This window comes from Dunckerocampus dactyliophorus, chromosome 3, assembly GCF_027744805.1.
Source record: "Dunckerocampus dactyliophorus isolate RoL2022-P2 chromosome 3, RoL_Ddac_1.1, whole genome shotgun sequence".
Taxonomy (NCBI): domain Eukaryota; kingdom Metazoa; phylum Chordata; class Actinopteri; order Syngnathiformes; family Syngnathidae; genus Dunckerocampus; species Dunckerocampus dactyliophorus.
This window is the reverse complement of record NC_072821.1, coordinates 38,403,508-38,428,767: the sequence shown is the minus strand read 5'-3', so window position 1 is coordinate 38,428,767 and position 25,260 is coordinate 38,403,508. Positions and strand designations below refer to the sequence as shown.

Sequence of the window (25,260 nt, the reverse complement as noted above, 5' to 3'; positions counted from 1 at the left end):
ATGATGAGAAAAAATGTACGCTAGATTACACCGAGACTGACTTGTCGCTTGTTATGTTTGTCGACGACTCTGAATCAGGGTGTCGTCTATTAGCCCTCCCTATTGTGCTTTTTCAAAGCCGCTGTCATAGAAGACCAACAACGCTGCGTTGTTAGATGTTCAATGTGCCAGCCCTGTCCCTTGTCGAGCCCAAGGATGTGTTTGCCTGTAAGTACTGTTTTGTAGACGTACAACAAATACATACGTCAGGTTATGAAACAATCTAAATTGTCTTCAGCGTTGACAGAAACACGTACTCGAGGATCCTTAAGCACTATATTTTACATGCTAGGTTCCTATTGTCTTCAATGTTGACTAAAACATCCTCTAAAATGTCTAAAAAGCACATAAGCGTTTAAAAAAAAAATATTTACATTCATAAAGCATTTGAATTGTCTTTGTCAATTTTTCGATTGTTTTCATGCTAGTTATTAGCCATTACGCTTTCTGATTGATTTCATGCTAGTTATTAGCTATTACTCTGATTTATTTCATGCTAGTTATTAGCCATTACGCTTTCTAATTGTTTTCATGCTAATTATTAGCCATTACGCTTTCTGATTGATTTCATGCTAGTTATTAGCTATTACTCTGATTTATTTCATGCTAGTTATTAGCCATTACGCTTTCTAATTGTTTTCATGCTAATTATTAGCCATTACGCTTTCTGATTAATTCCATGCTAATTATTAGCCATTATGCTTTTTTCATGCTAGTTATTAGCCATTACACTTTCTAATTGTTTTCATGCTAGTTATTAGCCATTAAGCTTTCTGATTGATTTCATGCTAGTTATTAGCTATTACTCTGATTTATTTCATGCTAGTTATTAGCCATTACGCTTTCAGATTTATTTCATGGTACTTATTAGCTAGTACTCTGATTGATTTCATGCTAATTATTAGCCATTGTGCTTTTTTCATGCTAGTTATTAGCCATTACACTTTCTAATTGTTTTCATGCTAGTTATTAGCCATTAAGCTTTCTGATTGATTTCATGCTAGTTATTAGCTATTACTCTGATTTATTTCATGCTAGTTATTAGCCATTGCACTTTCTGATTTATTTCATGGTACTTATTAGCTAGTACTCTGATTGATTTCATGCTAGTTATTAGCCATTACTCTGGGTTCATGCTAGTCATTAGCCATTACGCTTTCTGATTGATTTCATGCTAGTTATTAGCCTTTCCGCTACATGCTATTTACATTAAACATTACAAGATTTACTCGTGAAATTTCCATTTATTAGCTCTTTGCTTCCTGCTTGCAACATTACGATGATGGTTTCTTTTATTTAAGCGTCCGCTTGTCCCTGCCGTGCGTCAACGTAGCTCAGTAGCTGCTTCTTCGTACGTTAACCTTCACTTTCCTGTACTAGCAGAGATGAATCCTGACGCTGCGCATCCTCGTTTGCTCCCGGTTCACCTGAGAAGACAACGTTGTCCTCAGAGGAAAAGATTTACTCAGTCGGGTCGGACAGGAAGAGCTTTGTTCTGTTCCTGTGCCGACTTTGTTTGTGCTGCTTTGTTTGGCAACCACTCACCCCATTTCCCCAGAGTGTGTGTAGCGTTGCTTTGCCTCACAATGTCACTGCGTGCATGTGTGGCGTGTGTGTGTGTGTGTGTGTGCGCGCGCGTGCACATGTATCTACGCGCTGTCCCATTTTGTTGTCGTCTTCAGGTCACGGAAGGTATTTGCAAGGATGAGCGTTTTCATGTCAGAAAAGGCCTGTGATTCTTCTTATTTCCCTTTCCTAAAGATGCTAGTAGCTATTTTTATAGCAGAAGAGATCAACGCTTGTGAAAATGAGGCACAAAAAATGTAAACGTTCATTAAAAATCTGCAAAACCAAAACTCTCATGTCATAACAGTCCAGAGATGTGTAGTTAGCTGCTAACACGCTAACAGGCTAATTCACGATTACTATTTGAACCCCACCAAAACACAATTTGTTAGCTTTTTACAGTTATAAAGTGAAGCTAGCGCTACATGCTAGGAATGCCGTAACAGCAGGGGTGTCCGACTATTTTTTATTACATGATATGATATGAAATGATAATTTAACAACTAAAAACAAACAAACAAAAAACACCCAACAAGAGCGAAAATGGAAAGATCAGCAGTGATTTTACAAGAATAAAGTAAAAATATTACATATTATAAAATATTAAAAAGTTGTAATCTAACAAGCAAAAGATGTAATGAGGTCGTAATATAATAAGTAAAGGTAAAATATAAGTAAAAAAAAACATTTTTAGTTTTGTATATAGCCTAGGTCCCCAAAGTGGTGTATGCGTACCCCCAGGGCTACGCCAATTATATATACGGGGTACATCAATAAAAATGAAAAACAATTAGTGCCTCACACTCAACCCAAACCCAAACCCAAACCCAAACCCTAACGCTAACGCTAACGCTAACGCTAACCCAAACCCAAACCCTAACCCAAACCCAAACCCAAACCCAAACCCAAACCCTAACCCAAACCCAAACCCAAACCCAAACCCTAATGCTAACCCAAACCCAAACCCAAACCCAAACCCTAGCCCTAACCCTAACCCAAACCCAAACCCAAACCCAAACCCAAACCCAAACCCTAACCCAAACCCAAACCCAAACCCAAACCCTAACGCTAACGCTAACCCAAACCCAAACCCAAACCCAAACCCTAGCCCTAACCCTAACCCTAACCCAAACCCTAATCCTAACCCTAACCCTAACCCAAACCCTAACGCTAACGCTAACCCAAACCCAAACCCAAACCCTAACCCAAAACCAAACCCTAACCCAAACCCAAACCCAAATCCAAACCCTAGCCCTAGCCCTAACCCTAACCCAAACCCAAACCCAAACCCTAATCCTAACCCAAACCCAAACCCAAACCCTAACCCTAACCCTAACCCTAACCCTAACCCAAACCCTAACCCAAACCCAAACCCAAACCCAAACCCAAACCCTAACCCTAACCCAAACCCAAACCCAAACCCTAGCCCTAACCCTAGCCCTAACCCTAACCCAAACCCAAACCCAAACCCAAACCCAAACCCTAACCCTAACCCAAACCCAAACCCTAACCCAAACACAAACCCTAACCCAAACCCAAACCCAAACCCTAACCCAAACCCAAACCCTAACCCAAACCCAAACCCAAACCCTAGCCCTAACCCTAGCCCTAACCCTAACCCTAACCCAAACCCAAACCCTAACCCAAACCCAAACCCAAACCCAAACCCTAACCCAAACCCAAACCCAAACCCAAACCCTAACCCAAAGGCCTCACGGTGCAATGGAGAACGGAGCAGAAAGCAGTGTAAATACGTCTTTGGTATTGAATGAGTTAATAGCCTAATTAGACACACCCATTAAAAATGGCTCGCTCCTCCCCCTCTAAAACCACCCTGCTGGCTTGAAGTGAACATTCTCCGATGGTTTTGGGTGAACATTTGCAATAAAAGAGACGGTTGCTATAATTCACAAACGACGGAAGCTATCAAGCTAAATGAACAATGCGGGTTTAAGCCACTGATGAACCACTTTTGAACGTGTGAAATGTGTAGTTTCTCACCACGAATGGATGAGTACAGACGGAACAGACGAACGGAGTCACGGAGTAGCGTGACAACCGCTCATTTTTTCGGGATTTGCTACCAAAAATCGTCAAACTTGAATGCTGAATTGCGAACGCGCGAGGATCCGCTGACATGTAACTTCCAGCAGCTCAGCGGCTGAGCTCGGCCTTACAGCCGGATTAAAATATTAGCAATAAGTACACCTCAGTAAGTGCTTCAACACCAGGGAGAGCTTCTTTTTTGTGCAGTTTGTGTAAAGTCTAGACTCACTGGAGAATATTGAATGTTTTGGGAGGAGTTTGGAGTAAAAAAAACAAAAACAAAACCCAAATGAAACATCTACGAAGGGAAGAAACACTTGCAGATGATGCTAATGCTAATAATGATGCTAATCATATAGAATATTTACAGCAGAGCTAATGAGCTCGTCTTTGGCTTCACGTCCTCACTGAAGCCAAATCAATGCAGCATTTATGATGACGGGAACGGCCATGTTGTCTTAAAGGTAACGACTGGCATTTTAGTAGCTCCTGTGTGCCCAAAAGACGCTAGTGTCTTTAAACTTTGGACGTTTTTGAGTAAATATTGTTTTTTAAGTGTAGTTTGCACCTGGAAGTGTCAAGCCGTAGCTGATTAAAAGCCCCCCATTATGCAAAAGTGACTTTTTAATGATGTTCCAAAAGTGGCAAGTGTCCCCAGCGCCCGTTTATGAGCGCCGAACGTGACAAAAATCATCTCACCTCCCTCGCTCGTTTGCGCCGCTTGTGAGAGAAGAGGTGCTCGATGGTGAAACATCGATACTTCCGATGCTCTGAAATCTATTCTCAAATCCAAATATCGATACTGTCGATACTTTCAAGTCACGTTTGTCTGCTGAAACGTTGAGCGATCGTAAACGGAGCCACTTTTCTTTCCTCAGGTGGTTCTTCATAAATTCTTTATTTCCATGCTTTTATTGTTGGACGTATTTTTTTGTTTGAATACCACTTCCACATCTTTTATGAGATTTTCTCGTAGACGGCTGTGGCCTGCACACCCGAAATAACCGCTGCTTCTTTTGTGTCTCGGTTGCTTTTGAAATTCTGTAAGAAAACGACTTACTTCCTCATGAAGAGAATGAGCCCACCCCCTGAACACACCCCCTTGTGTGAAAAAAGCAGGCTTCACTACACATCTTAAAAAAAAGCTTTGCAAACTATCCGTCAGGTAATTAGAGAGGATTGATCATTTGATTACAGGCCACGCTAGCATGATGTTGCTGTTAAAATGCGTGTAATGTTAGCACTTTGGCATCACGTAGCTATGCTAGCGTCGCGTACGTTTGGGTCCTCCTGTCGCACTCCTGCACGTTACGTTGTTGCATGTGATATATGGCAACTACTAGGTCGGATCAACATGTCAGAAGTGGATCAAGTACACAACAGCGCTTCTCGGAGACACACACAACTCATTAGCATGAAAGCTACACACACAGCAGGGCTTCCTAAATGCACTTTTAAACCCTCAACTTCAAATTGGTGAAAAATACTATAATAGGGGACCTCATTGTTGTGATTTGGAGCCACTCCCCGCCTCCTTCTGGGAACATGTAGGCCACAAAACGCCACCTTGACGTGAGTAATTACCACGCAGTTACTGTAAAGCAGAGAAGACAAAGTGGGCGTGTCCTACCTAATAACATCTCTACTAAGCTCGGCTAGCTAACGCGCTCCTCCTCGTCTGAAGAAGCCATTGTGTCACTTTGGCCGCTGGGATGTAACAAATCCGTAATTAAAAAAGCAATCTGAGCGATAAAACAAAGCCACTTGCTGTGAGACAGCGCATCCGCCCAAGATAGCGATCTGTCATTAGGCTAAAGAATTGTCCTTTGCCTTTCCGCCTTTATCTCGCTAATGCCGCTACAGGATTGGCCTTTTATGGAAAGCCGGCGGATTAAAACAAAAAGGGAAGGCAAAAAAAATAAAAACTCTCAACGAACATCCTAATCAGTCACGCCTCCTCGCTGGTTTACGGCAAACTAATGATTGCATCGCTCAGACTACGACTTCCAGGTCCTTGTCATTTCTCAACTATTCCTCCCACAGGAGCTCATTGAATGATCAACTCTTTATGAAGGAACATTCTTAGCTGAGAAGGTTAACCACTGTGGGAGAAAAACAAATAAAAGTCAAATAAAGTAAAACCCATTGAAGACTTTTAATGATCAATAAAAAATGTTTGTTGGTAAAGCTTTTCACGCTAGCCACCATCTTTTCAGCTACATGCTACTTACATTAGCATCTGCTAGCTAATACGTAATTATATTTTTACTTAAATGCAGTACTTGTACACGACAGGTCCATTTTAGTGACCAAAAAGCAGAAATGAGTTTTCTCCATAGGGTGGCGAGGCTCTCCCTTAGAGAGAAGGTGAGAAGTACTGTCATCCGGGACAAACTCGGAGGAGAAGCGCTGCTTCTCCGCATTGAGAGGATCCAGATGAGGTGGCTCGGGCATCTGGTCAGGATGCCTCCCGGGCGTCTCCCTGGGGAGGTGTTCAGGGCACGTCTGACCGATAGGAGGCCTCGAGGAAGACCCAGGACATGTTGGAGAGACCTTGTCTCTCAACTGGCCTGGGAAGGCCTCAGGATCCGCCGAGAGGAGCTGGACGAAGTAGCCGGGGAGAGGAAGTCTGGGCTTCCCTGCTTAGGTTGCTAACGGGGGGCTAGCGGAAGAAGATGGGTGGATGGAATGCATTGTCGGCAGTCGCAGGATATTTTCCTCCATGGCAAAGAACTAAAATCCAAGCAAGATGAAATTCCTGAAAAACACATTTCAGTTGAACTAATCCTAATTGGAACCACTTTTGAGAATAGGGTTGATTAGCGTTAGGGCCAACCCATCGATCGCGATCGACCAGTTGATCTTTGGACCCTGTCGACCGCTGTTGCTCCCTCATTATACGTTCATGTTTGGCGCAGGCACCGTTCAGGCTGGACTTTATGTGTTTTTATGCCAGGCACCTTGCAGGGCAGCTTCTTAGGACCGATGGTACATTCAAGTCAATACATCAGACGTTATATCAATGTCAAATCAGCCAGCTGGATGAAAGTGTGAGACATTGGCTCTCTCTGACCGGAGTGGCTCAGTGTATGAGGTGCTCCATCAAATTTGCCCAAGCGCTCCGCTACAATCACGAGAATATTAGGAAAAATAAATGCATTATCACATCAGTGCCCTACCCTCCCGGAGAGTGACCAAATGACACACCTGTATGCCTCGCCGCTCTCCAGACACCCGCCCAGCCCTCAGCTCGGTCCCCAAAGCCCGGCCGGAGGTGCCAGCGCCAACCGACAACACAAAGGGTGGATCTTGCCTATTTTCACGGCCCAGACCAAGGATCTTGGGCTCAAAAAGGTTTGTGACCACTGGTTCAGATATTACCCAATACCGGTGCCAAATCAGTACCGTTGCTATGGGACAAGTAGTCAACAATCACACAGGTTTTCAAATTCTATTGAAAAATTAGAAAAAAATTGCAACACTGGAGTCTTACCATCAAAGAGGACGATCTATGAAAAAGCCCGGAATCAAAGTACTCAGAGTGTATACAGCAGTTGCAGCGCCCCTCTACAAAGTGAAACTTAAGCCTGTGTGCCCGGAAAGCGAAAGCCAGGTCTGTGTGAAAGTGAGAGTCAAGCTGGTGCGAGTGAGAACAACGCATCCAGTGTGGGTTTCCTAGTCATTTTCAATGACTCCTACCTACATGTTACACAACTTTGATTGTGCTATGTGAGTGTGTGTGCGTATGTCCTGAAGGCCACTTTGGGAAGTGACTGGACTGACAATGCACTGAGCTATTAGACTGTATAATATCTGTATCTGCATAACAACCTGAGCATCTCAAGCAGCTCAATGCACATAAACTGCACATTTTGGCGTGGCCTTTTATTGTGGCCAACCTAAGGCACATCTTTCAGGGCCACTGTTAGCAGCAAAACGAGGCAACGATATCTATTTAGTTGTTTGGTCTGGTTTCTACCGTTTACTCCGTTTGCACTGTGAGGGCCAAGTGACAAAGTGACAACATCGCCCTCCAGTGGCCGTCCCGCTTCCTACATGTGCAGGTTACGGGTTCAGCTGGAGTTCGACTGCAAATCGGGTGATGCTTGTATCATTTTCCTCCTGGTTATTAATTTATTTTTCTTCCACCCCAACCCTGCAGCAGTGCGGCGGTAATACTTGGTAGCTTCCAGAGGGCCTTGCCGCCGAGAGCCTTCTGTTTGGCGGCAATATTTAACAGACGCAAAAATATGAATACATTCATCCGGAGCTGACTGACTGGAAGATGGAATCCTCATGAATAAAGCATTTGTGGGTGGGGGAGAAAAATATATATATATGGATGTATAGCGTGTCTGCAGGGTGGTTCTTGTGCGTTGCGGCGATTCTGGTTGAGATGGCTGACTTGACCGTCACATAACTGATCGACAAACCTTAGCTTGTGTGTGTGTGTGTGTGTGTGTGTGTGCGTGTGTTTGTGTGTGGGTAAAAACTGGCAGCAGCCTATTCCCTCACATACGAGGCTTTCAGCTAAATGAATGAATACATTATGGATCACTGGCCGGCCATCGATAATGCAGCTCGACTGTATCTGAGCCCAGTAAAGCTCTATGGTGGACACGGCCAGCAGGACAATAGGACGAGGACCCCTGAGACCTTACAATCTGGGGCCCCTAGAGGACGCCGGGCTGCAGCCACGGCTCTGCAGAAGAAGACGACGACGACGCAGGGGAAAAATAAGCAGCACCAGCAGTCCGCCCACATCTGCACTCATTCACAGGTTGACACTGGCTGGCAAACACCTACACACACACACACAAATTCACATGCACTCCCTTCTTTCCCTAGGTGTGTGTCCTGAGGGTAAGCAACACATTCATATTCAGCCCAGGCAGAAACAGTCGGGAGCCATTTTGTTTTCCCAGCCAATAGAAGCAAAGCGGTGGCCATTACGACCTTGTGACAGCACTCAGAATAACCCCGCCCGCTCTGGATCGCAAAGACCCAAAGTCGGCGGACGCTCTGAAACAGATCCTAGCATCATCCGAAGTTTCACCCGAGCCCGAGTGTCATTTATTCATTAGCTGGCGATCAGACGCGTGCGTGCGCAGCATGAGATGTTATAAATCAGCCCGACGACCGGCCATTAACAATTCATGCCATTCATAATACATAAGAGCCCTCATTTATTTATCACCTCTAAATGGGATTTCCTTCCCTTCTCCTTCAGTCCCCGCTCGGCGAGTCAAGTCATTGTATAGCCTGGACCGACGGCCATTCTGGGAGCCAGCCAAGACGTAAACAAAACACGCGGCTTTGATCGGGATAGTCGACAGGGAGATTTCTGGTGATTGTGGCTGATTAAGCGTTCAAGCAATGTGAGTCAGTTGATTGTATACGAAGCAGCGCCACCAGATGCTAGCTAGCGCCGCATTGTTCCGTAGAATAAATGATATCATAATATAGCACGACCCCCCAGGCTCCCAGCGCGTCTCATTGTAAAGCAGCAAATTACAGTGAGGGTGCACCAGGGGACTTGGAGAAACCGCTTTGATGCACTCGGAATTGTTCTTTACCTTTGCCCTTGCTTTAAACAATGACTTATACTGTTTTAGGACCAAAAGATCGCATCCCTTGACTGGACACTGTTTGGATTTGCTAGTACTAGTAGATTTGCTAGTACTAGTACTAGTACTAATGTACTTTGTGAAAGGTGTGTTTACACGTGACAGGTTTACTTAGGTAAAAAAAACTGGAGTGAATTCAGATAATCAAGTGAGAATGCTATTACAATGGTACACTCTGAGTTGGTCTTTACCTTTGTCTTATGACTTCATTCTGTTTTAGGAAGAAATGATCACTTTCCATGATTGGACATTGGTTTGTTTCTTCAGTTAGTGTACTTTGCGAAAGGTGTGTTCACACATGACAGTTTCATTTGGTTAATACCATAGTGAATTCAGTTAATCAAGTGTGAACACTATTTTGAAAATACACTCTGAATTGTCTTTACCATTTTCTTAGCTTTCCTCGACTGGACGTTGGTGTGGTTTTCAAGTTAGCGTACTTTGCGAAAGGTCTCTTCACACGTGACAGGTTTTAACCAAACTAAACCTGAGTGAATTCAGTTAATCAAGTGTGAATGCTATGAAGATGACCTCTCAATTGTTTCTCGCCGCTGTCCTAGCTTTCCTCAACTGGACATTGGTGTGGTTCTCCAGTTATTGTACTTTGCTGAAGTTTTGTTCACACGTGACAGGTTTAGGTTGGTCAAAACTGGAGTGAATTCAGTTCATCAAGTGTGAACGCTATGATGGCACACTCTCTGAATTGTTCTTTATCTTTGTCCTTGCTTTCCTCCACTGGACATGGGTTTGGTTCTCCAGTTAGCGTACTTGGGTAACGGCACGGTGTGTTCAAACGTGGTTAAAACCCAAACTAATTCAGATTGATCAAGTGTGAACGCCATCACATCTGAAGCCTAGTGTGCATGAAATAAGCAGAAACTGTGGCGATACTGGTTTGGTTCTACAATTAGTGTACTTTGCTAAAAGGTGTGTGTTTGACAGGTTTTTGTTTGTTTCAAACCAAAATGAATTCAGATTGTCCAAATGTGAACGCCGTTACAACCCAACCCTGGTGCGTAAAATTATATATTCAAATGGATTCTTACGCAATCAGCACCTCCAAGTCTGACTTCATGGTTCTCGCCCAGAAAAGGGTGGAGCGGCATTTCCGGACCAGAGATGAGATCCTGCCCCAAGTGGAGGAGTTTAAGTACCTCGGGGTCTTGTTCACGAGTGAGGGAAGGATGGAATGCAACAAGGACAGGCGGATTGGTGCAGAATTTGCAGTGATGTGGATTCTGCATCGGTCTGTTGCGGTGAAGAGGGAGCTAAGCCAAAAGACAAAGCTCTCAGTTTACCGGTCCAGCTACGTTCCTACCCTCACCTACGGTCACGAGCTTTGGGTAGTGACTGAAACTTTGGGTAGTATAAGGTAAGAAGCACTGTCATTCGGGACAAAATCCAGGGGTAGAACAGCTGCTCCTCTGCCTTGAGAGGAGCCAGATGAGGTGGTTCGGGCATCTGGTCAGGATGCCTCCATGGGGAGGTGTTCAGGTCATGACCGACTGGTAGGAGGCCTCGGGGAAGACCTGGGAAACATTTCAGAGACCATTTTCTCTCAACTGGCCTGGGAACGCCTCGGGATCTGGAGGAGCTGGACTAAGTAACCACGGCGAGGGAAGTCTGGGCTTCCCTGCCTAGGCTGCTGCCCCCATGACCCTGATCTCGGACAAGCGAAAGAAGATGGATGGATTCTTATGCGTCTGCACTGATGCTTTTAGAATTGTCCTTGACCTTTCTCAGACTGTAAATTTGTTGAATTTTGCAGCTAGTGTACTTTGCTAAAAGTTGTGTTTACACCTGATACTGTATGTTTACTTTGGTTAAAACAGAGCAAATTCAGATTGATCAAGTGTGAACCCAGGGAACTACTGAACAAGCAGAAACTGGTGCACTTCTAATCAAAGTTAGGGTTAGGGTTTCAGCTTAGTGTTAGGGAGGTTAGGGGTTAGGGTTAAGAAGGTTAGGGGGCTTAGGCTGTGGTTAAGGTTAGGATAGAGTTAGGGTTTTAGGGTTAAAGTAGGGTTTGGGTTAGGGTTTTGGGGATTATTGGCTACTAAACACAGAGGGAAGTTTTGCATTTAATTTTCAGAGTTTCCTACCCATAACTGCCATAAAATGATAATTTTTCCAAACAAGAAAAAATTATTCACCACCGTTTTTGTGTTGCCGTTCATCATTGATGCTACAGTTGCTGGACAAACGTGATTTAAGAACGGCAGTGCTGATGTACTCACGAGTGGCCGGCTTGTTGCAGTTGTGTCCGTGTCGGAAATACTGCGGGTTCTCCACCACGGGAATGCGAGTCATCCCGATGACGACGGCGTCCGGTCCCGCGTCCAGCGTGCAGGGTGTTATGATCCCGTGGTTGACGTGATGGAGAGGGCTGGCCGAGTCTTCCTCACCGCTAATCACAGCGACTGGGCCTGGAACAAGACAAGACAAGATTACATTATTGGTTTGGAGCATATTCGGTATTGAGACGGATGTAAAATGACCCCTCTTTTTCAGGAGGGTTAGGGTTAGATTCATATTTTTTAAACAGAATCCAAGACACAAAATACCAGTTTTGAAGGATATCATACGTCATAGCTGCTGGACAGTTGTTTGATGATCACCATTACCATGCGTGTCCAAATCGAAAGAGCAGCGTGACACGACTCTTTTTTGACCAACTGTTTTTGAAAAAGCATTTTTTTAAGGATATCATATGCCTTTGCTGCTGGACAGTTCATTGATCACCATTATCTTAAAATGACCATCATACCCCCTCCTCTGTTTGCAGAAACAAAAGCTCGCTTAGGGAGAAGTCGTTTGGCGCGCGAAATCTCCAGACTCCAAATGTAACAATCATCTTGTGTATATTTAGAGCCCAGAGATTTATACAAGCATGCTCTTTATTTTAAAGACCCACTTTGGACAAAAATGTTTTAAGACAAAATCAATGAAAAAAAACAGGACGTGTTTTCACGGATATCATACAAACAAATATCAGTCAACCTTAAATATAGTAACCTTAAAATGACTCGTCTTTTCAGGTCTCATATCCGTCTTGTGTTCGCATTAAAACAGTCAGGATCTCGTCACTTTGCGCTTCAAATTTTGCGACTTTGCTCTGTTATGGTTTTTCAAACATATATGAATTAATCATGCTGTTTTGTGGCTGAATACGGCATACTAGTAAAAAAAAAATGCATATTTAAGAACATGTTAAATATGTTCCTAAATTAAGCATTTTCACGCATAAAAATGAAGTAAAATACAAATACAGTCAAACCTGTCTTAGCGGCCACCTGTGTAGAACGGCCACCAGCCTATGGCGCCCACTGAAAAATCCCTTGCAGATAATTTACGTGTTATAGACCCTGTGTATAGCAGTCACCTGTCTAACGCGGCCAGTGGCCACCCATTTTGTATCCCTTGGTCAATATCTGATCGCATATAGCTGCCAAAATGCTGACTCAAGCAGAAGCTTCATGCACAAAAAAGTTTTGTTTTTTAAGCAATGAAGCCGTCGTGTGTAGACTTTATTTACTGAGTCCTAGTTGGACATAAAAAGCCGTCTTCTTACTTTGCAATGCCGCCCTGAAAAGATTCAATGACAGCCAAAACAGTAATCTTCCCACTTTGCAATGCCGTGAATAGATTCTGAAATAGCCAAAACACCTGAATAAAACATCTAAAATATCATTTAATTGCCAACTAATTAGAGATTAGAAGCCCATTCAATATGAAAGGAGCGATGGTATTGTTAGTTTACGACGATCTTCGCACCTCCTCCGCACTCAATTGTTCACGCACACACCCATTCATGACTGCTTCACGCGTATCCTGTACATATATCCTCGGGCTCCTTCACTAAAATGTTTATTTCTTGCTTTTAAAATCGTGTTTTAAAAAAAAAATCAAGGATGGAAATTTGTGACGTTCTGCAGAACAGGAGCGAGCGTCCCCTGTCCTGCGCTCTTATTTTGGCGGGCTGTGCCTTCTACGGGGAGGAAGAGGCAGCCACTTCATGCCTGGTGGCCGCGCAGCTGCGGTCAATTAACATTTGTGGTGGATAAAAGGCCAGCGCCATCGGATGTGCGGCGCTGGTTCATTGTTGTTATTGATATTACTAGTTTCCTCACCGGAGCTGTTACCTACATTTACCTACCTGTTTATGTATCAACACAGCGTTTTCACCTATGTCTCTTGGTTTTGCTCCAGTCCGTTTGTGAATACATGTTAATATGTGCGCGCACAAATTCAAAATATCCACCAACCTGTCTATAACGGCCACCTGCCTATAGCGGCCACTTTTGCCGTTTCCCTTTAGTGGCCGCTATAGACAGGTTTGACTGTACACAGCCATCATAGCACACATTCAAAGATGTGATGGTGTGTAGTATTCTACACTGGTCACTAGGTGTCAGTAATGTTAGACACAAGCACCAGAGTTCATTGCCGGAACAACAGGCTTTTATTGCAGGGTTGAATGATCTTAGGACCTCCCTAACACGAGCAGCTGAAACAAACTGGAACTCAACTCTGAACCTGCAACGTCACTTCCTGTTTGATCTTCTGTTATTATGTCTACTATATTGGGTCTCCATCCATTCATCCATCCATCCATCCATCCATCCATCTTCTTATCTGAGGTCAGGTCGTGGGAGCAGCAGCCTAAGCAGGGAATCCCAGACTTCCCTCTCCCTGGCTACTTTGTCCAGGTCCTCCTGGCGAATCCCGAGGTGTTCCCAGGCCAGTTGAGAGACATAGTCTCTCCAACGTGTCCTGGGTCTTTCCCCGAGGCTTCCTACCAGTCGGACATGACCTGAACACCTCCCCAGGCAGGCGTCTGGGAGGCATCCTGACCAGATGCCTGAGCCACCTGATCTGGCTCCTCTCAATGCAAAAGAGCAGCACTTCTACTTCCAGTTTCTCCTGGATGACAGTGCTTCTCACCTTCTCTAAGGGAGAGCCCAGACACCCTATATACGGAGAAAACCCATTTCAGCCCCTTTGTACCCGCCATCTTGTCCTTTCGGTCACTACCCAAAGCACATGACCATCGGCTCTGCTCCCTTTTCACCACAACGGACCGATACAGAGTCCAGACGCTGAATCAATCCGCCTGTCCATCTCGTGTCGCCATCCTTTCCTTACTCGTGAACAAGACCCCGAGGTACTTTAACTCCTCCACTTGGGGCAGGATCTCATCCTCGACCCGGAGATGGCATTCTTCCGGTGAGAACCATGGACTCGGACTTGGAGGTGCTGATTCTCATCCCGGCTGCTTCACACTCGGCCCACTCTCGAACCAGTCCAGTGAGAGTTGAACATCACGGCTCAATGAAGCTAGCAGGACTGCATCACCTTTACAGGGTAACAGGAGTGTAAAGGTGACCATAGGGGTGTTATTTCATGTCTAGAGAGCTCTAATATTGTTAAAAAGCATGTTTAGAAGGCGGTAAACAGGTTTTCTATGCTCTTAACTACAAAAATATTCCATTTATAAGTCAAGAAGCCTACTTGGCGGAGACGTACTTATGTATGGGTCTGGTACCAATTAAGCGTCACAAAGGAGGGATTTATTGTCATAGCAGGTCCTGCTCAGTTTTTGGACAAATGCTGAATTCATCTTAAGCCCATGGGAAACCATGAAATGAAATGAAATGCAAAACACGGGCAAACAAGCGGGCAAATGAAGTGAATTAATTCCTAATAGCAATAACACCATTTTCCTTATCCTTCCTGGTGTTGGGGGGAAGGGAAAATTGGTGTGAGAAAATATTTAAAAGCTCCTAAAGACTCTGTTTGTGCTTCTGTTGTCCGTGGAAAATCCGGTTAGCCCAATTCTAAAAACGTTCTCAGGTGCGCGGGCGGAGAAAGCAAAATGTCTCCATTAGGTGGTCAAACAGAACCAAAATAACCGATGAGAGTCCATGGCGCTATCTGTTGCTCGACGGCAGGCCAGGGAGAGGACATGAAGTCAACAGCAGCTGATTGACAGTCAATCTGTTTACCCACAATGCCGAGTGCCTCCGTCCAAAGGCGGCAAATAGCAATCAAGGCCCGGTGACATCCCATAATAGACCTCAGCCCAGTGGAGGTGGGATGTGAGGAAAGGACGCGCCAAAGCTGCAATTTATGGAAGACCGCTGCAGATGTTGCGCGGCGTTTTCATGGCACTCACTTTATTAGGCACACGCACAAACACATCAGCGCAGACAAATTGCCAGGCAGAGTGGGCAGGCACGCCGCAGGAATTGCTGGGGTTTTTTTGCCTTTCTTTCAAAATGAATCATCTTACAGAAGCCGACTTCATTTGCTCCAAAAACATTCCCTCGTTAGAGAAAAGACACATCAGAATAATGATCCTAGAAATAGCAGGGATTTCTCTGTGGAGTTTTCCTCTCACGCTGATAGAAATCAAAACGCACAACAAGACTAGCGGCCCTAAATATCGTCTAAAACTCGCAAGTTTCAAACCCGCACGATCCGCACCGCCAGGCCACGGGCTTCCCGCCGCACCGAGCCGTGCAGCAAAATCATCTTTTAGAAGAAATCCATAAGAAATATGAATAAAACATACAAACAATCTGCCCCCAGCACCAGACAGCCAAATAACAAGTCAACTAATAATGCAGCACGATGGAGGATTTACATCTCAAATAACGTGGACAAAGGAAGGGGGACATTTTAGAGCAGGGGTGTCCAAAGTGTGGCCTGGGGGCCATTTACGGTCCGTGGCTTTTTTTTTTTTTTTTTGCCGTGGCATATTCTAAAAATACAATAAAAAAAAGCAAAAATAGACAAACCGAAAGTCATTTCATAAGAATCAAGCTGTTATCTAAAAATAAAAAATCATAGAGAACAATGTCGTAATATGATCAAAAATAACATACATTTGAAACATTAAAGAAAAAAAGACTTTAAAAAAACGGTAACATGAAAAACAAAACAAAACCAAAAAATCAACAGAGTTGTGAGTTTTGGAAAATTAAGTTGGGGAAAGAAGTTATGTTACAAGAATAAGGTCAGAATTACAAGTAGAAAATTTACAAAAAGAAAGTGGAAATAGTTGAATAAAAAAAAAAAAAGCAACAGCAGAAATGAAAAAAAAAATGCTGTAATTTTGCGACGATAAAGTGAAAATATTAAGAGAAAAGAGGCATAATCTAACAAGAAAGTCAAAAATGTCCCAGAAGAATGTAATGTTGAGTAGCATAATGTTGATTTTTAAAGAAAAACATGACTTTTTATAAAGTGGTAACATTATGAGAAACAAAAAACAAACAAAGCTGTGGTTTGGGGAAAAATTACGTTGCAGAAAACGTTACAAAAATCAATTCTAAATATTATGGGAACAAAGTCATAATTACGAGAAGAAAATTTACGAGATGATAATGAAAGATAACGAAGGAGCCGCATAGACCCCTGTTTATTGATGAGACTGAGGTGGAGAGGGTGAAAACCTTCAAGTTCCTTGGCACACACATCAGCGAGGACCTCACCTGGTCTCACAACACCCAACAAATTCTGAAGAAGTCCCAAAGGAGACTGTACTTCCTGAGAAGACTGAGGAAATTTGGCATGCCCACCACAATCCTGAGTTGCTTCTACAGATGCACTATGGAAAGTGTCCTTACCGCCTCCATCACTGTTTGGTACGGTAACTGTACAACACGTGATAGGAAGGCACTCCAGCGGGTGATCAAGACCTCACAGAACATTGTTGGGGCAGCCCTCCCCTCACTGCAAGACATTTATAAAACTAGAGTCCTACGAAGAACACACAACCTCATCAAGGACAGCACACATCCACAACACTCATTATTCACACTCCTACCGTCAGGCAGACGCTACAGGAGTTTGAAGTCCAGGACCACAAGGCTGGCAAACAGCTTTTACCCACAGGCCATCAGGCTTCTCAACGAAGCACTCACACACGCCGCACGCAACACACACACACACTCATAGCACTTTATTTATTTATTTATTTGTATTATTTATCTGTATTAATGTCTCTTCTGTTGTTGTTGCTTAATTTATTGGTATTTATGTTTCTTATGTTCTTATTCTTTCTTGTGTTTTCTTTCTTTTCTTGGGAGAATGAACAGAATAAGAATTTCATTGCATAGTAGAACTGCTGTTTTACTGTGCATATTCAATAAAACTCTTCAATCTTGAATCTTAGAATAGTTGGGAAATAATAATAAAAAAACCAGCAACAGCAGAAATGGCAAACAGCTGTAATTTTGCAAGTCAAAATATATATATATATATATATAGAAAAAAAAATAACAAGTAGAAATTTTACCGTCGCACAATGTTGAAATATTAATGAAAAAAACATGACTTTTTAAAAGTAGTAACAAAAAACAACAAACAAATTTTTGGACAATTTAAGTTGTCAAACTTATGAGAATAAAGACAAAATATGATGGGAATAAAGTCATAACCATGAGAAGGAAATTTACAAGAAGAAAGTCAAAATAGATGAGCAAAAAAAATCAACAGCAGGAATGGCAAAAACAGCCGTAATTTTGGGAGAATAAAGTCAAAATATTAGAGAAAAAGTTGTAATCTAATGAGAGAATAATGTCGTAACATTAAGGAAAATAAGGTCATTTTAGGAGCATAATGTTGATTTATTTAAGAAAAAAGCTGTTATGTTTTTAGTTTTTAATGTGGTAATGTGGCAAACAAAAAACAATAACTAAAGCTGTGATTTTTGGAAAATTACGTTTTAAAAAGTTTTAGCGTGCAGAAGGTAATTGTAGGGAAATGTTAACGCACGCACACGTGCACACACACACACACACACACACACAGTTTAGTTCCAAATGTAAAAATTGTAAATAGTTCATGGTGTTATGTTTGTAAAGAAATAGTTATGTAGACGTAAAACAACCCCTTTTTGTGTCATTTATGTTGGTATAGTTGTTTAGATATTTGAGCCGTCACAAAGGCAAAAAAATATTGGTGTCAAAGTGAAAGTTATGCTTGGAATGTATCTTTTCACAAAAAGCTTGTTTTCTCACTTTTGTAGTTGGGAACTGATATTTTCCTGAAACGTACCTATGTTCTACTGCTGATTACTAAAGAACGCAAAAAGGTAGAAACACACTTTTTACTTCTGATGAATGGCGGGAGTGTAATGTTTCTTTTGGTAGGTTCCATGTTCATGTAGCCATACAACACAATCATCTGTGTGCCTTGAAAGATCAGTCCAAATTATTGGTCCAAATTGTCCAAATTATCCAATTTGTCACGGCTTGTTTTTTTTCTAATATTTGGTATTTTCCAATTTTGAGGTAAAAAACTGTCCCTAATTGACGCGAGTCAGCGGGGAAAACAGTCCTCTCTTATTGGTTGGTGTCCATTGTTTTTGTAAGAGAGGAGATTGGCTGCTTGTTGCTAGGCGGACGTTATGAGGCCATCGCTCATTTGCTGAATAAAAGCGTTACTTTACTCTACTTGTTGGTGTCTAGCCATCCACGTATGTGTAAAAGTTGCAGTCAGATGAAATGGCCCCCGCAGGTAGTCACTCATCCTGTTTTATCTGGGTTGCGTCTTGGAGAAGCAGCAGCAAAGGATGATATTTTCAGTTCTCCTTTCCTCCGGGACGCCTCAAACCTCGACTGAGCGAGCACTTTATTGGAAAACGCACAAAGAAAGACAAACACGGCTCGCCTCCACAAACAAGCGTCGCCGTGCTCTGGAGGGGGTCCAGGAGGGCATGATGAGGACGATGAGTCGCCGCCATAAAGAGCGATGCCTCGTGTTGTTACGTGGCGCTCCTTCATAGCACGCACGAAATGGAATGAAAAGCCATCTGATCAGACTCCAGTGGCGGATCGATGAGGCTGCCGGCGACGCCTGGCAAGGCTCCAAACCTCCAAACACGCACACGCGCACACACACACACACACACACACACACACGCACACACACACAAACACGCACACACACACACACACACGCACACGCACACGCACACACACACGCACACGCACACGCACACGCACACGCACACGCACACGCACACACACACAAACACGCACACGCACACGCACACACACACACACACACACACACACACACACACACACACACACGCACGCACACACACACACACACACAACTCCCAAGCAGGTGATGATTTCCTGCTGAGTAAAAGGGGACGTTGGCGTCCGGGTTGCGTACTTGTCACATGAGTGCTGACAGGCGGACGGGAATGTTTCATAAAAGGTACACCAGCATTGCCACACCAGGGCCCCCAAACCTTTTTCCCTCCAGCGAGGGCCACAAAGTGAAACATGAAAGATGATATTTTGTAGCTATGCTAAGAAGTGACGTGTATTTCATCTCAGCTCTGTCATAAAAGGGAAAAAAAGCACAATATTAATATCAACTTCACTCCCCCCCCTTTAAATATAATATGACTTTACTCTGTTGACTTAATTCATGTCGTATTGAGATTTCTTTTATTCACTTTGGATATTTCTCTTCATATTTTGACTTTATTCTTGCAATCTTCCTGCTGATTTTTCCATTTTTGCTGTTTTTTTTCTTTGTTTTGAATTCCCCAAGCATTCAACCTTCTTCTCAAACAATCATCTTTTTTTCTCGTAATATTATGATTTTATTCTCATAATATTTTGGTTTGATTAACATCATATTTAGATTATTTTTTATTGAACGCTATGCTAATAAAATGACACTATTTTTCCTCTCGATATTACGAGTTTTCTCTCCTAAAATTGTGATTTTTTTCTTGTTAGAATGTGACTTTTTTCTCGGAATATTTCCACTTTATTCTCGCAAAATCGCAGCTGTTTTTTCCATTTCTGCTGTTGCTGTTTTTTTTTTTTTTTCCATTTTCCAACTATTTCAATTTTCTTCTTGTAATTAAGTCTTTATTCTCACAACATTGTTTTTTCCCGCAACATAATTTCCCCAAAATTCCAACTTTATTTGTTTTTAAACTTTTTTCTCTTAATATTTTGACTTTATTCTTGTAAAATGATTGCTGATTTTTCCATTTGTGCTGTTTTCTTCTTTAATTCTAGTTTTAGAATGTTCCGCGGGCCACACTTTGGACACCCCCTCACTCTGTGCAGCGCCCCACACACCGTCTGACCAACGTGAGTACAGGCGCTTGTCGTCGTAGCTCGAAATGATTCATGCTAGCCAAAAAGAAAATGGTGACGCTTTTCTCCCTTCTTGCTACCGACACTGTTAGCATTTACCTAGCCACGACGCTGCGCCAGGAGCAACTGGGGGTCCAGTATCTTGCCCAAGGCGGGAGGGAGGACGCAGGATCGAACCAGACGTCAATTCTACCACCTGATCCATGTCGCCCCCCCCAGATACTTTGACGTCCCAATCAGGCAGCACTTGTTTATATAGCATGCGGTGAAAATATGCTGGAATGAAAGCAATTAAGCCTCGTCAGGCATTGAGTTTGTCCAAGCAAATGTGTGCTGCTGTTTGGTGCTGCTGTGATGTTTAAAAGATGAGCTTCCCGCTCGCTCGCTCGCTCGCACATATTTCCTCACGCCGCGTCCTTCTATTTTTCTTCAGGAATGATGACGCTCCGCCAAAGATTCTTCAGAACGCAAGACTCCGGGCGGCATCCGTCAACGTTCCCGTATAACGCGCGTCCATCCCGTCTTGCCGCGTTTCCCCCACCCGCTGCCCCCGCTCACCGAGTGTTTTATGTTTATGTAAGGCGCCGGCCGGGACGGCCTCAGGTGCATTAGCTAATTCAGGCCGATCGATTGATCAGGCGTGACGCCGGCGTCTTCGGAGTGCAGATGTCAGGGTAATTTACCGCGCAGGACAGGACAGGAGGCGGCAGCGTCGACGCCCCCTCCTGGATGTCGTTCATTAAGACTCTGTCGGCGTGTCGCGACGTTGTGATGGATGGAACGGCTTAAATGCATCATCGCGCGGAACCACACCCGAAGCGGAACGAGCAATTTGGCAAAAGCTCACCAGCACCACCTGCAGGAACGGAGGGGAACCGCAGCAACAAAGGAACGCTTTTACAAATACAAGTAGGTGCCATGCTTCAAATAGCGTGGCGCTCTCTGCAGTTGAGTAGATAAACATCCCAAGCCCTCTCTGTTAGCAAATACTGCCTGTTACCTCCCCCAGGGAGCTTATGATGACATGGCCGTTGGCTTGCTGGCACAAACAGATTGACTTCAATTGTTTCTATTCAGTTCTGTAGAGGGGTGGGGCGGGGGCCAAGTGGAAAATCTCAGCATTTGGATGGAGGTGTGGCAATGCAACAGTGTGTGGATAGTTGTGATTTTTGTTTTTTTTTTAGGGAATAACGCATGAATCATTCCTAACTAATCTTGAAACGGGACGAGCTGCGAGAACCTTCCACACAAAAGTGCAATAAGAAGGAAACGACTGAGAATACTTCATGTGCGTAACCTGACGTCTTTCCTAAACGTCCTTCCTCCACTGCAGCCTCTCTTCTTCTTCTTTTAACGGCACTCCCCAGGTTCCCCCCCATTTGATGTTTTATGGCTCCAATGTTACTTTTGCCTGACTTTTGTTATTTTGTCTTTTTGCTTAGCATGACTGTATTTGCTGCAGATGCGCCGCGTCGCTAACGCACACTGAAGGTGATTCTTGGGACAAAAAAAATAATCCCTGTGGTGGGGAATAAATTTTGCAGAGAGTGATTGCTTCCGTTCCACCTCCTTGTGGTAATTATCACACACATTCCTTTTCAAAGGTACTTAATTAGGGCTGGAATTAACTGGAGGACATGAACAAGAGAACACAGGAAGGGTAACCCACAGAGGCGAGGCCCCCGCTCCTCGTTAATGATGGATGCGAGAGGAATTAAGTTCACATGCGGCGTGAAGGATGGACGATCACAGGGAATGATCAGCCGCTGGACCAAAGCACGCACTTCCAAAGGGTTAACTGACTGTAGGGCGTACTCACCGTGCTCGGGCCCCGTTTGGCTACAGCGAGAAGTTTGGAACACTTCCCCTCCCTGTGGCACAGGTGTGACTGTAAAGACTTGCAGCATAGCCGAGTCATCGAATGAACAGAACACGGTCACTCCTTGCAGATTCTTAACCATGAACAATGCATTTCCTAAGAGGGGGTCCCTGAACCCCCAAAATGGCTGACCACAGATCAAAGGATCACAGGAAGCGATCACCAAACGGTGAACTGTTCTTGCATGCTCTTAAACATTAAACACGTTCAGAATCATTGAAGCATTGCTAAAAAAAACAAAACAAAACAATGTGCTGGGGCCTCTTCACAGCGATTGCTCTTCACATATTCTTAATGACAACCAACACTTTTCAGCAGGGGGGGTCCCTACACCCCCAAAATGGTTGATTGATGACATAGATGCAGCACAACTTGATCACTTCTTCTGATCATCACGATGGTAAGGAGAAAGTGTGCCAAAGCCATTCTCTGGTGGACGAACCACAAAGAGTCAAAGTGGACTAGATTTATCTGTTTTGCTTTTTGCGTGCCTTTTTTGTGACCCTTTTAAGAGAAGAAGAAGAAAACAGACAGGAAGTTACGTGACCTGAGGAGACATAATGTTTTATCCAGGTCAACTATAGTGAAAGCAGACTGGCATCTTGGCATTTTGTCCTTGAAGTGACAACGGTAACAGTGGTTCGCTTATTTTTACACTCATGTAGCAGCTAACCTTTGCATTAGCACACCCAGCAATCTCCCATTCAGCGCCATTAATCGGTTCCAGACCCGACCGTGATACGTCCATTTCAGTAGAATTTAGAAATGGAATATTTATATGTATTTATATGGTAGTTAGAGCATAAACACCTGTTTACAACCTTCTAAATACAGTTTTTAACATGATTAGAGTCCTCTAGACATGAATAGCACCCCTGTAGTCATCTTTACACTCCTATTACCCAATATAGTAGACATAGTAGGCCAAAATAAGACATAATATAGACACGATATATTTGTAAATAAATTATTTTGATGTAAAACAACTTTTTTGCAAAATATATTTGTGTCAAAGTGAAAGTAATGTTTGAAATGTATCTTTTCACAAAAAGCTGTTTTTTCCCTTGTAGTTGGGAACTGATATTTTCCTGAAACTTACCTATGTTCTATTGCTGATTACTAAAGAACGCAAAAAGGCAGAAACCAACTTTTTGCTTCTGATGAAAGATGAGGTATAATGCTACTTTTGCTAGCTTCCATGTTCATGCAGCCATACAACACGATATCCTGTGGGCCTTGAAAGATCAGTCAACGTTCATATTAGCAGTGAAATGCAGTTTGGCAGCTCCTTTTGGCGGAACCGTCTAAAAATAAATACAATAGAATAAAAGAAAAAAAATAGAAGCTCTGCAGGGGATGAATATTTTTGGGTATAACGGATATTCATTCACATATGAGCCATAAAAATATGGCAGTGCAAGTCAGGAATGTATTCAAGGGTACGACCTTACAACAAATCAGAAAATTATTACCATTACTTTTATGGGGGTTTTCTTTTACTCTTATATTTAAACTTTACATGAAAAAAATATGTTTCAATTATTGGCATTTTTTTCATGAATATTCTTTTTTAATGCATTTTTTACACAGAGGTGAAACAATCAATTCTCCAGGTTAAAGGTCACATCATAAAACACCATCACAGTCTTTGGTTATGTTTGTATGTCTTTCTTTTGTATTCTGTCTTATCTGCTGTGTGAAAGTGCTCTCTAATTGGCCGCGTCGCTGCAGATAATACACCACATGGTGTCCATTCTCGCAGAGGACACGCCAGAAGCTGCCTCTCCGTCACCGCGACGGATTTACGAGACGTTTTCAACCGCGTCCGCCCTTCCTCCCGCCGCCGCCGTTGTTGGCGCCGTAATGCGGCGAGAGGAGAGCACGCCGACTGTAAATCTCCGCGAGCACAAACTGCGCAGGACAATAAATATCAGCTGCTGTGCTGCAGCGGCGTTGGGTCAGCGGCGTACATCGGAGAGGACACGCAGGGGGTGGGGGCGTGTCCACGGAGAGCGTGGAGGATGAGTGAGTCACGTTGAGGCCATTTGTCAGCGTTCTCTTCTCCACAGAGGTGAAGAGGCCAGCACACAACCTGCAGGCATCTTCACACGCGGTCGCCATTTGGTAACGCTGCCCTCGCCATCGAGCTAGCTGTGACATCATCATCAAGATGAGATGACCAAATGTCCCACGCTGATCTATTCATTGATTCAGACGCCCGTGATAGTGTAATGGAACACTAGCGTAGCTTTGTGAGCTAAAGTGCTAACATTGCACTCACATTTTAACAGCAGCATTATGCTAGGTTAGCCTGTTCGCGGAAGAAAAACTAATTATCCAAAAATAACAACAATAATAAGAACAATAGAATTAATTTAAAATGATTGTCTATAAAAATGAAACCAAAATATTTCATATTTAATTTAATTTCATAATAAATCCTACTTATTTCATTTTATATTTTTTTAGCAACACTACCACTACCACTACTACTATACTACTACTACTACTACTACTACTACTACTACAAGAAGCCTTTTTTTGATATACAAAGTTGTCCTCCGTGAAGTGGTGGGTGTATAATACAGAAAACAAAAAAACAACAAAAAAGCAAAATAAAAAAAATAAAAATAATAATAATGGAAACATTTTGTATGTACAAATTTATCAAACCATTTCATATGTAATTTCATCATTAATCCCACTTGTTTAATTTGATAATATATTCTTTTTGAAAGATTAAATCATAATAATAATAAAGCCAGTTTTTATTGTGATAAAGCTGTCCTCTGAAGTAGTGGGTGTGTAGTACAGAATGTCAAAAAAAAGGAAAAACAAATATTTGAAATGTCTTCACTGTATGCAAAAATGATGAATTTTACTTACAGAATTTCATTATATTAGCAATTTGAGCAACATTTAATAATAATAATAATAATAATAATAATAATAATAATAAAATGTA

The 25,260-nt window shown here is 43.0% G+C and overlaps 1 protein-coding gene across 3 annotated transcripts in view; it reads right to left on the bottom strand.

Annotated features, from left to right (window-relative positions):
- The window catches only part of ntrk3b (neurotrophic tyrosine kinase, receptor, type 3b), a 291,634-nt gene that overhangs the window by 67,137 nt on the left and 199,237 nt on the right, over positions 1–25,260 (bottom strand). For all 3 annotated transcript variants that reach the window (XM_054770394.1, XM_054770393.1, XM_054770395.1), the window contains one exon: positions 11,516–11,704. In XM_054770394.1, the coding sequence (XP_054626369.1) occupies positions 11,516–11,704 (189 nt within the window). The remainder of the gene's footprint in view (positions 1–11,515; positions 11,705–25,260) is intronic.